Source organism: Salvelinus alpinus, chromosome 8 (assembly GCF_045679555.1).
Source record: "Salvelinus alpinus chromosome 8, SLU_Salpinus.1, whole genome shotgun sequence".
Classification (NCBI taxonomy): domain Eukaryota; kingdom Metazoa; phylum Chordata; class Actinopteri; order Salmoniformes; family Salmonidae; genus Salvelinus; species Salvelinus alpinus.
The window spans coordinates 66424063-66440377 of record NC_092093.1 but is presented as its reverse complement, the minus strand read 5'-3'; the positions used below and the strand labels follow the sequence as shown (position 1 = coordinate 66440377).

Here is a 16315-nt window from a genome sequence, read left to right as displayed (position 1 = left end):
TATGGTTCTTCAGAGACCCAAAAATGGTTCCCTTATTTTATCGCTCTCAAGAACCTTATTTGTCTCCAAGTTGCACCTTTATTTTTAAGAGTGGGCACAATGTCTTAACCCTACGGTGTCCATCTTAGGACAGCCTCTGTAGTGGAGAGTCACTTTCATTAGAAAACATGCCTGAGATGTGAGAAGAAACCTTGCCCAGTTATTGCCATTGGGTTTGGGAGAATTTTTTCTTAAGAGCTCAGTGGTGTTTTAAAAGCCGTACACATGTAAACAGGAATTGAGCTGCAGGCGATGCTGTCTGGCGGATGAATTAACGGATTGCAGAAATTCCCATGGTGATACTAAATGCACGGTATGCCTACTGGCGTAAAATAACGCAATGGTGACACTGTGTGGTATAAGGCTATATGTCACATGCTGTTACAGCATGGCTATGAACAATTTAATTGAGCAGATCTGACACCTTGTGGCACCACGGAATACATCGTCCATTGAGATTGTTAAGATATCTGAGTGAGGTTCAGGCTCCTCTTTTATTCAGGGACATAACATTGAGGTGACCTACGTCGCTATTACAACATAAGGGAGTTTGTTTTGTTCCACAATGTTCCTACGCCGTGGCCTATTCAACGTTGGGTAAGGGTTGACATTGTTACAACAATGGCACGACTTGTCCCCGACACAATGGTGCGGATTGTCCTTCGGGTATGACTTCACGTGGGCTTGTGAATGGAGATAGAGGAGGAGTCTCCGCTACTTCCGCCCATGTCTTTCTCCGTCCATGGGCAGATCTATTTATTATCTGTGGAGATAGCACCAGTAGCAGACAGGCCATCCTCGAGATTGTGAACCTAATGCGTGCTGCGTCCACCTACTCTCCTGTGTGGGAGCAACTGGGAACAATCTGTTGATGACTTTTTCCCACAGAATATCCTAGAAGGTCTATCCTAGAAGGGATTGGCAGTATTTCAGAGCCACCGTCGTAAGGTAAGATATTCTATTTCACATACTGTTCATCAGTCTTATTACAGTATCATTTAGAAACAATTAACATAATTGTATTTGGAACAATATATGCATTGTTGTACTGTAGTCATGTTGAATAGGGCCCTCTGGGAAACATTGTGGAACGAAACAAACGGCCTAATGTGGCGCAGCGGGGTAGAACACAGAAATCAAATGTTTTTGACAAAGTGAAATGAGGGTGTGACAGACTAAAATGACATGTGACTTCTGACTGAAATTACTTCTAAAATGACCATATTGAAATGTATTGAAATGTCAGTACTGAAATTAGTTTTGTACTTCTGTCCTCAGATCCTGAACATGGGAGAGTGCATTTCAGTCCGTGTTTTGCTGATGTTTCTGGCCCTAATCAGCTATCTAATTGCACTGACATTCAACATATTGGCTCTATTTGGGCCCTGGACAGGTGAATTCTTAATGTCCACTTCAAGTCAATGACATCTGTTTGAAATATACTTACTTTTTTTGCATCCGACGGAATGTTCTGTAACCTGTGTGTTTGAACATGTAGGTGCGTTCATGCAAACCACACAGTATGTGCTGAGCAAGTCCACAACGCACCTAACCCCGGACAGATGGGTACTCTTTCTATGGGACGTCCTTAACGTCTGGTTGATCGGCATGTTCATCTATCTGATACACAATCTCCGTCGAAGGTACGATACTGTCCGTTAAAGCTAGACTCTCGCTGACACTACAACAATCATGTAAACATTGTTCCTTCAGACATTTTTGGTTAATTTCCAAGCCGAACCCTGGCTGGAATGAAATCAACTTTGCACTGGACATTAGCCTGGTCCCAGATCTGTTCCTGCTATATTGCCGAATCATTGTCTCTCATTGTCTTGCCAAACATGGCAATTCCATAAGGAGGCATCCAGGCTAACTGGCCTGTGTTTATTGGCAATCTAACTTAGGTGAGACAAAAAAAATAATACTAATTATTAAAGTGCAGAAAGAGTGATTTTTACTGTCCTGGCTAGGGTTGCAGAATTCCGGTAACTTTTCCAAAATTCCCAGGCCTAGTTCTGGCCATGATGATGATGATGATGTTTTTGATTATGATGAGGCTGATGGTGATGGTGATTTTGTTGTTGTTGTTAATTATCCTGATGATGTTCCTGTCCCTTAGGGAAGCCTATACGTGGATGTACACCACTCCTGCTGTCCTGCCCTACGGATTCTACTTGTCCTGGATCGTGAATAGTATTTTGAATATGGCATGGTTATTTCTGTACGACAAAGAGTAAGTGATCAAATCATGTGTATTGACTGTGCAATTATATACAACTTTTAAAATGTTCTGACTTGTTTTTGAGTTTCTACATTGAATTCGTGGCAAGGAAATCACTTATTTCTCAAGACAGATTACGTTTTCTAGATTCTGTGTTTGTCCTAGAAAGATGGTGCCAACTCTCCTGATCACAGCATTACAGGCCATCTCCAACTGCGTGATTATCATGTTCTCCTGCTACGGACTGGCCGTCTATGGAGCGTGGCTCCATAAATATCACAACAATGATCTCTGGCTCATTCGAATACTGGTACAAAAACGTTTTTTTTTCTACGATTCTCCAAGAACATTGTATTGTGTACACAAACCTTCCACAAGTGTGCCGGACACACATACTTTTTGGTACAGACATGTGTTATCTGTTTATGGTGTCCATATTATGAAGACTCAGTTTCAGTAGGACTGAAGCTGTCCTAATATGGGCACCGTATTTTTAAACTCTTTTACAGGTGCAAAACGGAGTGGCTTTGTATGCAACATGGTGGGCTGTGGCTACTTTTTTACACTTGACCGTTGTTTTAGACCATCAAACTCCAATACCCAAGACAGATGCTGCAATAATGGTGCTAGTTCTGCTCCAATTGGGACTCATAGGATGGTGAGAGTTTGATCCTACATTTTATCTAACCTCTTAATTCAGTGATGTTGATTCAATAAACCACACCATTTGAGCTTTGCCAGTAGATTTTCCATTGCAAATTCATGAACAGTGGATTTACTTAATATACATAAACTATGACAGTGGCATGACAAGATAATGATACAGTGGCCCTAAGCGACAAAGCAGCTCCTAAAAATTGTGTGACAGCTCGTGCACACAAGGCAAGTGCCTGCAAATCATTCTGTTTAAAATGTAGTGACAGCGTAATGCACACAAAGCAAGTGCCTGCGTTGTGTGCATGCTGTCACGACATTTTAAAAGCTCATTTGCCCCCTTTGGGCCACCATACAATCACCAGAAACCTTTGCTTCTCTCACCTTTTTTTAAGCAAGGGATTTGATGCACTATTGATTGATATTTTCTTCCTCCTTATAACTCTCTCAGGTTTGTCATAGAGAACTGGTACCTGGATAAGCACGTGCGCTACATCCTCACAGTGTACCCTGTGGTGATCCTGGTGTTGGCAGCGAGTGTGGCCAATCCAGCCACGCCCGGTACCCACATAGACATCATGTCTGGTAGGCCCTATGTCCTTACTGACTCCTAAACTGACACCTCGAGGAAGATAACATAACACAGCCTGTCCTAATATGGACACCATACAAATGCATTATTAGCAGATGACCAAGTGATAAGATTAGATAGTGTTATATTTACTGTACATAAGTATAATGAGAACTGAGAATACGTATGTGCAATTGGCAATGTTTACACTATCTTCACTACTAGACTAGTGTCAATGTTATTCCTGTATCACTGTCTGTAGTCACTGCAGTAACTTTCCCTGTGGCGCTTATGGCTAATATACTTGACGCCTCGTCTCTTTTCCAGCTGTCATATTGGCCATAACTAGTGTCATATTCCTTGTACGCATTGTCATGGTGTTATGGAAGCACAAGAACAAACCGTTTTACGGAGAAGAGGAGCTCATGTCCCCAGTGGACATCGCCAGAACACAGAAGCTCATCTTTATGTAGGAAGAACGGAGCTGCCGCGGATATTCACATGTTTTCCTAAACATGTCATGGCTGAGACGTGATCAAACTCTCCCTGTGTTGGATTCATCAAGGCTTTGCTTCAGCAAGACATTTCGGTGATGTTTTAGGCTAATAGTGCCTTTGTACTGTACAGATGGAGCTCATAACCATTGGCCATGCTAATGTCTTTTTCGAAATCATATCAATGACTGTGTGTGATAAAACTATGCACCGGAATTCTCTCATGACCGCAATACTAATTCAATGACATTCATGTGATTGTGTTATTTTTGTATTTATTTTGTTAACCGTTAACTACCACCATATTGTTTTTATACCATGATCTGATCTAGGTGCTATACTGTACAACGGTTTGGACTGCGTTTATGTACGAATTAAACTATAGAAATAAAGTGTATTATTATGCTTACTAACGTACTTATCTGTAAATGTTCATGGGATTTAACAATAGTCAATACAACCGTGTGCCACTGTGCAATCGCAGGAGCGCCCATTGGTTAGACACCATGGGGAAAAATAACCACACACACACACACACACACACACACACACACACACACACACACACACACACACACACACACACACACACACACACACACACACACACACACACACACACACACACAGTAAACCAAGATACACTGACTGAAACAGTGCCATCATCCAAAGTCCAATGCACCCGATCCAAGATAGTGTGTGTGTGTGTATAAAAGAGTGCGGTGTGTGAGGCGAGTGTTCTATAGTTGATAGCTCGACAGGGAGCATGTACCGCTCCCGTGTGTCTCCGTATGGCCAGGGCAGTATGGAGGGACATCATCACCATGTGGTCCTACACGGTGTGTGTATCGCTCTGGCCATGTTTAGCCAGGTGGTCTCCGAGACCTTCCATGTTCTAGCATCAGGGACCAACTCTGGCGGTGAGTGAAATCTACCAGACACCTGGTCCATCTCTGTACTACAGTGCACTACTGTGAGGGCATCAGGGACTTTGGTTCAGCAGACAATCTGGATAAACGCGTACAGTGGCTCGTGGATGTATCCTGAATGCAATGATATGATTATAATGCCACCGTTTGTAGAGTCAAGATTGCAGAGTCAAACGCTTGATGTGGTCATTGCGTCCTAGGAACACAGGAACAAATACTAAACTTATGACTACTTTTTTAACATGAATCTTTAGGCGCGACAATCATTTTGACCTCTACCTTTTCTGAGGGGGAAAAATACTACTTATTAAACAACATTTCATTATCCTAGCTATTGTATTAGTATAAAATAATATAATTTCAAAGAATTTTGAGCATACAATATAGCTCAGTGTTTGAGTATATACAGTCATATTGCTCATCTTTATCAAGGCTGCCAATCATTTTGGACCCCCCTGGATATATGATAACTTTGTCACTGTCGTAATTAATGACTATTTTACCCAATATGACCTGTACATGATATCTCCTGCAGGGATGTTTCAAATGCATATACACTATGTCACCCAAAGGATCCCTTTGAGAAGATACGTTAGCACAACTTGTCATACACCAATGTATCCACAGTGGAATGACTTTATCTACTGATAGACCTTTGGTCTGCCACGCATTCTAAATGTCATCTTTTTACAGCCCGGCACTGAAGAGAGGCCAATGATTGTATTTTTAAATCCTAATCTGCATGTTACCAACCACATTACGTAAGCAGATGAGTTGATAAACGCACTTTCCAGACACTTCTGAAAGGAAACGTTGTAAACGGGAGGTAACGTTACCACAGAGTTTTCAAACCCAGAGACACAACATCATGATTCTTCCGGGAATGCGTTGCGAAGGAGTCTCAACAGACCAGACCGGGGTTTGGGGTTTGGAAAGTCAATGGGAGAAGGGAAAAATGTGTCCTTAGTTGTTGCGTTTCTCAAATTCTAAAGGCACAACCTATATTCGAGCCAATGTATCAACTAGCTGAACATATCATTACAACAACCTTGTGAAAGTGAAAAACGTACACTTTTTCATTTTTGTCAAAAACAATTTTATATCGAAGGAGTGCCTCTCATTTGATGACCTGCACATGCGCAGTTCTACGCAACACAATCGTTAGACCCGGGGGAAGTGTTTCTATGCATGGGCTATTCTTGCTAACACCGCCATGACATCACCTAGAAGTGTGATCAGGGATTTCTATTGGAGAAGCAGTTTCTGCACATCTTCATGCTGTACTGTCTTTGATGTTACTGCTCATACTGATGTATTCTCCATCTCACTGTTATGCAGTGTCCATATTAGGACTGTGTCAGCAGGACTTGTTTCAGTCTGAGGCTGTCCTAATATGGACACCATACTCGTGCATGCTGTGAATCTGTTTCCTATGATGGGAGGCAAACACTAAAGTATCTCCATTGCCAATAGGATAAGCTGGCTTGTTATCCACAATACAGCTTCATCTTCACATGGCTTATACTGGTATTACGTTGCAACTCTATACTTACTGTTAGACACAGTAACCGTATGGTGTCCATATTAGGACACCCTCAGTATTAGCAGGAGGCTGTCCTAATATGGACACTGTAGCACATGGATTGTAGAGCTTGCTAGTTTATAGTAAAAAAAAACAGAAATGAGTTACCTCTGGTTCGTTTAGCCATTCCTATGGAGAAAATTAATGGGGCAACTATGGGGTTTTGGGACAAACGCCGAAAATAAGGCCTGAGGTTAACACAGGCTGAGGAGATCGTATATGTTTTTTGTTCTATGAGATAATATCTGTCAGTTAACATGACCTTTATGAGTTCTGAAACCTTTGTGCTTGTTTTGTTTGCGAAAATGTTTTAAAAAATCACACAAAAAGACGTTAGCTGATGAAGATTATCTCAAAGAGCAGAACATATAGGGTCTCCTAATCCGGTGTTTACCATAGACCTTATTTTCGGCGTTTATCTAAAAACTCAACGACAAAAACATGTTTTCCCTATAGGCTTTGGCCAATGAGCCATGGAGGAGTCAATGCCTACAAAAAGACACCTTTACTACTGCTCTCTACCGAGTCCTTTTACCGAACATGCACTGGCTTTACTCCCTAGGTCTGTTTAGGACCACATTGGATAATGTCTCTGAGTCCTTTCCTCTGGAGGTGACCATGGACCGCTGGGCAGACAACACCTGGATCATGCTCCGGCTATGGAACACTGCTTGGCTCATACACTCTCTTTTTACTGTGTTCCAGAGGTATCACACACTCACTCACTCACTCACTCACTCACTCACTCACTCACTCACTCACCCCCTACTCTTCCAAAGGTTAACTGAATGCCTAAGTGATGACAATTAAATGATGAGGCTGTACAGCATGCGTGATTTATATCACTCAGTTGTTATTGATGTTCTCTGCATGAAAGGAATGTGTTTGGTCCAGTCTCCTGCAACCCTGAGATTCACCCTCCGTCATTCTATCTGATCTGGACTATGATCAACGTAGCAAAGATCACCTGGCTGTTTCTCTGGGACAGGCAGTAAGTCGTTTGGCACTTTTTGCATTTAAAGGGGAAGTTTTAAAAATGTAATGTTAGATGATTTCTCATCCTGAAAGTAGTCTACGGGCCAGGATAAACTCTAACCCACGGTTTACTGTTATTTAAACAGCCACTACAAACTTCAACTAGACTACTTTCAGGATGAGGAACCATCGAACAGTTTTAAAGGCCCAATGCAGTCAAAAACGTGATTTACCTGTGTTTTATATATACACAGTTGAAGTTGGAAGTTTACATACACTTAGGTTGGAGTCATTAAAACTCGTTTTTCAATCACCCCACACATTTCTTGTTAACAAACTATAGTTTTGGCAAATCGGTCAGGACATCTACTTTTTGCATGACACAAGTAATTTTTCCAACAATTGTTTACAGACAGATTATTTCACTTATAATTCACTGTATCACAATTCCAGTGGGTCAGAAGTTTACATACACTAAGTTGACTGTGCCAATAAACAGCTTGGAAAATTCCCGAAAATTATGTCATGGCTTTAGAAGCTTCTGATATGCTAATTGACATCATTTGAGTCAATTGGAGGTGTACCTGCGGATGTATTTCAAAGCCTACCTTCAAACACAGTGCCTCTGCTTGACATCATGGTAAAAAAATAAAAAATCAGCCAAGACCTGAAGGTACCACGTTCATCTGTACAATCAATAGTACACAAGTATAAACACCATGGGACCACACAGCCTTCATACCGCTCAGGAACGAGGCAAGTTCTGTCTCCTAGAGATGAATGTACTTTGTTGCGAAAAGTGCAAATCAATCCCAGAACAACAGCAAAGGACCTTGTGAAGATGCTGGAGGAAACAGGTACAAAAGTATCTATATCCATTGTAAAAAAAAGTGCTATATTGGCATGACCTGAAAGGCCGCTCAGCAAGGAAGAAGCCACTGCTCCAAAACCGCCCCAAAAAAGCCAGACTACGGTTTGCAACTGCACATGGGGACAAAGATCGTACTTTTTGTAGAAATGTCCTCTGGTCTGATGAAACAAAAATAGAACTGTTTGGCCAAAATGACCATCGTTATGTTTGAAGGAAAAATATGGATGCTTGCAAGCCGAGGAAACACATCCCAAACGTGAAGTACAGGGGTGGCAGCATCATGTTGTGGGGTGCTTTGCTGCAGGAGGGACTGGTGCACTTCACAAAATAGATGGCATTATGAAGAGGGAAAATTATGTGGATATATTGAAGCAATATCTCAAGACATCAGCCAGGAAGTTAAAGCTTGGTTGCAAATGGGTCTTCCAAATGGACAATAACCCCAAGCATACTTCCAAAGTTGTGACAAAATGTCTTAAGGACAACAAAGTCAAGGAATTGGAGTGGCCATCACAAAGCCCTGTAGTGGCCATCACATAGCCCTGAAGTCCTATAGACAATTTGTGGGCAGAACTGAAAAGGCATGTGCGAGCAAGGAGGCCTACAAACCTGACTCAGTTACACCAGCTCTGTCAGGAGGAATGGTCCAAAACTCACCCAACGTATTGTGGGAAGCTAGTGGAAGGCTACCCGAAACGTTTGACCCAAGTTAAACAATTTAAAGGCAAATATACCAAAAACTAACTGAGTGTATGTAAACTTCTGACCCACGGGGAATGTGATGAAAGAAATAAAAGCTGAAATAAATCATTGTTTTTACTATTATTCTGACATTTCACATTCTTAAAATAAAGTGGTGATCCTAACTGACCTAAAACAGGGAATTTTTACTAGGATTAAATTAAGTTTAAATGTAGTTGGCTAAGGTGTACGTAAACTTCCGACTTCAACTGTTTTTCTACACTATGAGGTTTGAATAACACTGTGAAATTGTTTACATTATGATAATACCCTTTTAGTTTAAGAGCTGTTTGAAAGATCACCTGAAATTTTAGTCTGTTTATCTGGGATGGAGATTTTGCCTGTCTGGTGACATCACACAGGGGGTAAATTAGATAACAGACCAATAAGAAAGCGAGTTCCAAACTTCTCTGCCATTAACAGCCATTTTTCAGTTTCCCCTCCCACTCAGACCATTCCCAGACAGTCTTAGCAACATTCTTGCTTGAGAAATTGATATTTTTGACGACAATTTTAATTTAAAACAATCACAGTAAGGTACTGTATTGTTACCCAGAAATTATTTGATATGGAGATAAAAACAGCTGCATTGGACCTTAAAATATAAACTTCCCCTTTAACATACACATTTTTGGATTTTAAAATATGACCAAATAAATACAGTGGGCCTATGTGCAGAACCAAGAAAGGCAATACTAAATATGGAACATCTTTTGTGTTTTTACAGTGACCTTCTACCGTCCCTGTTTTTCAAATGGGTTATGCCAATTCACAGCTTCCAAATGCTGTATGTGTCCTACCGAAACCTGCACAATCACAGAACCTGGCTGGCCATCAATAACCCAAAAGAACCCTGGTGGACCCGCTATCTGGTGAATTCAAGATCTTATCTACATAATGATGTCAAGATGTAGCACAGTTGCTTGTTTTATCATGCTGCTGTTAGCCAATGAGCTTCAGGGCAAAATGACCTTATGTAACCAAGTTGAATTGGTTAAACTTACTCTTGAGCTTGAAATACCACCACCCGTGCAGCCGAAGTGCTAGCTTGTCTTGTTTGCAAAAAAATACAAGTTAGTGCTCTTAAGAAAGCCGCAAGCAGCACAGTTGCGCTTACAGGTCGTAAGAGATGTTTTCTTGAGATCATTTGCATCAATGACCTCACTAACCTTAAGATAAGATAGTGCTTTATTAACCCTCGTACTGTACGTCTTGTTCTGATATGTCAAATGCATATGTCTTAGTAGTCGTTAGAGATCATTAAGGTTTTCTTGGCATCATTTGGAGCAATGACCAAAGATAAAATCACGTAGCACTATCCCACTGGGCACAGACGTCAATTCAATCTCTATTCCATGTTGGTTTAATGCAATTTCATTGAAATTACATTGACATGACGTGAAAAAAACGTTGATTCAACCAGTGTGTGCCCAGTGGGATATACAGTTCATTCAGAAAGTATTCAGAGCCCTTGACTTTTTCCACATTTTGTTATGTTACAGCCTTATTCTAAAATGGATAAAAAAATATATATCCTCATCAATCTACAAACAATATCCCATAATGACAAAGCAAATGTTTGCAAAAAATTTTAATATCACATTTACATAAGTATTCAGACCCTTTTCTCAGTACTTTTTTGAAGCACCTTAGGTATTTTCAGGTCTCTCCAGAGATGTTTCGATCAAGTTCAAGTCAGGGCTCTAACCGGGCCACTCATGGAAATTCAGAGACTTGTCCCGAAGCCACTCATGAGTTGTCTTAGCTGTGTGCTTTGGATCATTGTCCTGTTGGAAGGTGAATACTCGCCCCAGTCTGAGGTCCTGTGCGCTCTGGAGCAGTTTTTCATCAAGGATCTCTCTGTACATCTTTCCCTCCATCCTGACTAGTCTCCCAGTCCCTGGAAAACATCCCCACAGCATGATGCTGCCACCACCATTCTTCAACGTAGGGATGGTGCCAGGTTTCCTCCAGACGTGACGCTTGGAATTAAGGCCAAAGGGTTCAATCTTGTTTCTGATGGTCAGGGTCCTTTATGTGGCTTTTGACAAACTCCATGTGGGCTGTCATCTGCCTTTAACTGAGGAGTGGCTTCCGTCTGGTCACCTTCCTTACCAAGGCCCTTCTCCCCGATTGCTAAGTTTGGCTGGGGTGCCAGCTATAGGTAGAGTTTTTGTGGTTCCAAACTTCTTCCATTTAAGAATGATGGAGGCCACTGTGTTCTTGGGGACCTTCAATGCTGCAGACATTTTTTGACACCCTTCCCCAGATCTGTGCCTCGACACAATCCGGTTTTGGAACTCTACGGACAATTCCTTTGACCTCATGGCTTAGTTTTTGCTCTGACATGCACTGTCAACTGTGGGACCTTGTATAGACAGGTGTGTGCCTTTCCAAATCATGTCCAATCAACTGAATTTAAAACAGGTGGCCTCCAATCAAGTTGTAGAAACATCTCAAGGATGATCAATGGAAACAGGATGCACCTGAACTCAATTTCCAGTCTCATAACAAAGGGCTTGAATACTTATGTAAATAAGGGATTTTTTATTATGGGGTATTATGTGTAGATTGATGAGCAAATGTTTTTATTTAATTCATTTTAGAATAAGGCTGTAAAGTAACAATGTGGACAAAGCTACATGTGGACAATACCAAAACAAACTATCTAATGATTCTGTCTCTTCACAGAAGAATCTGTAGTGCTGGGATAGTTGTATCCCCCATATATTTAACATTGTGTTGGTGCCAAGAATTTTGTATATTAATTGAAATTGAAAAACTCAAAGTTTTGAATCCAGCGTTGTTTTGTGTGTCAGTCCATAAACCTGTCACGATCGTCTTGAGGATAATGAGTAGACCAAGGCGCAGCGTGTGAAAAATACATTCTCTTTTATTAGAGATGAGTGAAACACGAAACGAACACTTAAAACAAAACAAAGCTACAAACGTAAGTGCAATACAAAAGCTACAAACGTTCTACATAGACAATTACCCACAAACCCAATGCCTATGGCTGCCTTAAATATGGCTCTCAATCAGAGACAATGAACCACAGCTGCCTCTAATTGAGAACCAATCTAGGCAGCCATAGACATACAAACACCTAGACAAGACACTGACCCATTCAACATACAAACCCCTAGACAATCCAAAAACACATACATTCCCCATGTCACACCCTGACCTAACTAAAATAATAAAGAAAACAAAGAATACTAAGGCCAGGGCGTGACAAAACCAAAAATCTCTTCCCAACTATTTTGCAATCTATATGGCACAGCTGTCAATTTGTTGGTACTTAAATTAATCTGATATACTTTTTTATTTATCCGAATTCGGTTTAACCAATATTGATCTTTAATGCAGGGCCGACAGAAAGGTCCCTCACTTTCTCCCCCTTCCACTTGCCTCTTCAGTTTTTGCGGTAATGCTGCAATTAGTTGGTTGTAATTTTGAGTAGAGCAGACATTTCAGAATGTGTATGTTAGCTGCGTGTGTGACAACTCCACCAGTCCCATTTATGATATCATTTACAAAGATTATACATTTAAAAAAAAAAAAAATCTCTCCAATTGAAACATTATTTTATCAATTGGATTATCTTGGCAAAGGAGAAATGCTCACCAACAGGGATTTAATCAAATATGCGCACCAAATTTGAGTGAAATGTGCTTTTTGTGCATATGGAAAAGGATATTGCCATAACAATCATTTTACTTAATTTGAATTTCAAAAACACCACCACTCTCATCCTTCCAGTGCACGCCAATCAACACAAGGCAAGGGTATCCCATGACTGAGCCAATCATTTATACGAGAGGCCACGTAGATAATAAACAATAAGGAACACCTGTTCTAACAGTCTATGAGGCTGCATTCAAGAGCTCATGCCTGTTACATATTTACGCCCCCCCCCCCCCCCCCCCCCGCCGCCAATGTTTTTAAATGTGTCCTCTCATTTCAAGACAAAAAAGCAAAAAATAAGACAAGGCTCATCAAAAATAAAGGTCAAGAAAGAATGCAAAAACACATCTAAATGAAGAATACATGTATTGACCAAATAGGCCTAATGAAAAAGCACACTTTGAAAAGCAAAATACTGCAAACCAATACTTAAATTAAATAAATACTGGAGGACCATGCAGTCGTATAATGGGACGGAGTCATCTTTTCTTCGACGTTTCAGAGCGCCTCATCATCACACCATTGCCAGTATGTTCGCCAAGGGGACCGTCATTATGCGCCGAAACACCATTCTGCAACACATGAACTTGGACAAACATACCGCACCAACATTACATTAAATTTTATCTGTCACGTTAAAAATAAATACATAGGCCTAATTTATATTTCTCTTAACATTTCAGAATAACTTAATATGATTGGTGCAATATAGATGAGCTGCAAACATCAACCACTTACCTGGAGCTCCTCATCAGTCACATATGCACACACATTCACTGGGTACAAACTCACGGCGCAGCACAGACCAGGGTTCTTTTCACCCTATACTGCTATGGGTGTGGCAACTGGGCATTACACAGATACAGAGGTGGTTGGTTTCACGGGACTGGTTACACAATACAGCATAACCGCATGGCAGAAAGACTGAACTTGGCCCCTCTACGCACAACAATGTAGGCAGCCATGACGCTCGGTGCCAGGATGCCCTCTTATGGCGCATTCAAAACAACTCGGGAAAAAAATTGTTTTGAGCGGTCATTCAACTTGGATTTCCAACTCGAGAGCTCCGACTCACGAGAGCTCAGCCTTTCCGACCTGAAGATGACTGACGTCATGATTTGACCTCGTATTTTTCAGAGTTCCCAGTTGTCTTGAACACACCATAGGTATCACCTCTGACTTCCCTTAAGGGAAGTTCACCATTCTCAAAACCTCACACACTCACATCCATCCGCTAAGCCGTGCACCGGGAAGGGAGCGGAGAGCCCAGCCATTATGGTCACCCAATGCCCTTCCTCAGCGCACCTCCGTACCCCTAACCCATATTCACAAGGCATTAGAGCCTCCACTAAAAACAAGGCATTAGAGCCTCCACTAAAAACAAGGCATTAGAGCCTCCACTAAAACAAGGCATTAGAGCCTCCACTAAAAACAAGGCATTAGAGCCTCCACTAAAACCAAGGCATTAGAGCCTCCACTAAAACCAAGGCATTAGAGCCTCCACTAAAAACAAGACATTAGAGCCTCCACTAAAAACAAGGCATTAGAGCCTCCACTAAAAACAAGTTATTAGAGCCTCCACTAAAAACAAGGCATTAGAGCCTCCACTAAAAACAAGGCATTAGAGCCTCCACTAAAAACAAGGCATTAGAGCCTCCACTAAAAACAAGGCCAACCAGGGCCACATCACAAATCTAAACGCACCAATACATATTCAAAAAACAGATCCTTTACCAATAAATACTAAGTCTTGTTTTAATATGTCTCTTTCATATGTCTTTTATCATGGTCCCTCTGGTCTAACTGTGCGTTGACGTGTTGGTGTTGTGTGGGACAGACCCAGAACGGACTGGCTGCGTTTGGCTGGTGGACTCTCCTGGAGGCCCTGGTCAGTCTGGGAGTTGTGCTGAGGTACCAGGCTGGGCTACCTGATCCTCTGGTCAGCTCAATGGTGCTCACTCTACTTCTCCTGGGGATGCTCATCTGGTAATAACTGACAATGAAATAATGATGGGCCCATACATATACATCGTAATCATTGATTGAATGGAAAAATTATAATTGTGGTGTCCATATTAGGACAGTCTCTCGTGCTGAGACCGAGGCTGTCCTAATATGGACACCGCACTGACTAAATCGGTACACTATACTAGGAAGCTGGGATTTAATTAAGTTTTGAAAACAATGTTATTTCCTAACAGGTTTGTCTTTGAGAGCTTCACATTCTCCAAGTACATCCGCTACACGTTTACTGTCTACCCTGTGTTGATTGTGGGCCTGGGAGCCATGTTCACCAGAGGCTATCGTGTCCATGACCTTGCTCCTAACACAGTCTACTGCGGTAAGAACATAGAGTTGGATAGAGGGCACACTTAGCCCAAAGCCTGTTTTGAGGGCTTTCACCATTTTGAAGTAGTCAACTGGGTGGGACTTGCTATGGGTTAAGGAAGATCACAGAATTCCATCCAGGTCAGCAGGAATTATACTCCTGAGCAAACATTCCCTGAGTCGCTCTGGATAAGAGCATCTGCTAAATTACTCAAATGTAAATGTATAATCAGGTGGAAGTAAATCACTAACCTTGTCTTTGAACCTGTTCAGACTATGCACATTGCAAAGATAGGAGATGAGCTCTCTAGTACAGCTCTATGAAATGAACACACTGGAGTAATAACAACCACTCACACCCACATTCTGGAACAGATCAATTTTAACGTAGGCAGATGCTGGCCAATTATCACATGATTGTATAGGCACATTATAGATACTGTAATTGGAACAGTGCTAAGCTAACGCTAACGCTTACCAGAAAAAGCTTGTAGACAATTTTGTATAGTCTGATGAATAACAGTTACGTAACACTTACATTACACTTGACTTTGTATTTCTTGTCCCAACCACACAGGGTTCATTATGCTTGCTGCAACTGTCCTGAACTGTATCCGTTTGATCGCTGCATGCTTCTACCCGGATGACACCTCCAACAATTTGACCAAGGAGCCCAACCGCAAACCTGACTTCTGCAAGACTGTCTGCCAACCAATGGGAAAGGACATCACAATGGCTTCACAAACTGGTTTTGTGAATCCTGTCTTCTGTAACAACTTAGACGATTAGCAGAGGATACGGTGTCCATATTAGGACAGAAACGACTCCTGTTGAGGAATTACCCAAAGTGAATTGTTTTGCATGTAAATAATTTTGATACTGATTAATGGTATTTTCTGTAAGAATGGACAATGTGCTCTTGGCGAGGGATAGCTACAGCTTGAGTTAACTCTAAGCTTAGAGTGTTGACATGCCTCCACATTCATCACTAACAAATAGATTCCAGAATACCAAACAGTCCCTTAACAATTCAGAATGTTGAATAAACTTTATTTGAACTTACTTCACCGGTTTTCACTGAGTTTTCACTCCTCCTCCATAAAGGGAGCCACTCGCTCACCAGCTGGTTATTCTCACCTCTCTTCCTTGCGGACGTGACTGTGTTCATAAAAGCCTTCCTCAGCATGACTAGATTCCTGGCTCGCTACTGATGTTTAGAGGTT

At 41.4% G+C, this 16315-nt stretch overlaps 2 protein-coding genes across 3 annotated transcripts; both read left to right on the top strand.

Annotated features, from left to right (window-relative positions):
• The first annotated feature begins 767 nt into the window (after window positions 1–767).
• Window positions 768–4388, top strand: LOC139583540 (uncharacterized). Of its 2 annotated transcripts, none has more exons than XM_071414724.1 (8): window positions 768–987; window positions 1318–1432; window positions 1538–1682; window positions 2159–2272; window positions 2426–2570; window positions 2770–2918; window positions 3366–3499; window positions 3813–4388. In XM_071414724.1, exons 2-8 carry the CDS (start codon window positions 1327–1329, stop codon window positions 3956–3958), a joined length of 939 nt encoding a protein of 312 aa, XP_071270825.1. In that variant the 5' UTR covers window positions 768–987; window positions 1318–1326; the 3' UTR covers window positions 3959–4388. The 2 variants fall into 2 exon arrangements, with proteins under 2 accessions (XP_071270825.1, XP_071270824.1); XM_071414723.1 differs by having other exon boundaries at window positions 2408–2570.
• Window positions 4389–4684: 296 nt separating this feature from the next.
• Window positions 4685–16154, top strand: LOC139583539 (uncharacterized). Its single transcript, XM_071414722.1, has 7 exons — window positions 4685–4899; window positions 7053–7197; window positions 7368–7481; window positions 9805–9949; window positions 14602–14750; window positions 14966–15105; window positions 15670–16154. The coding sequence occupies exons 1-7, from the start codon at window positions 4746–4748 to the stop codon at window positions 15879–15881; spliced, it is 1059 nt and encodes a 352-aa protein (XP_071270823.1). The 5' UTR covers window positions 4685–4745; the 3' UTR covers window positions 15882–16154.
• Window positions 16155–16315: the final 161 nt, after the last annotated feature.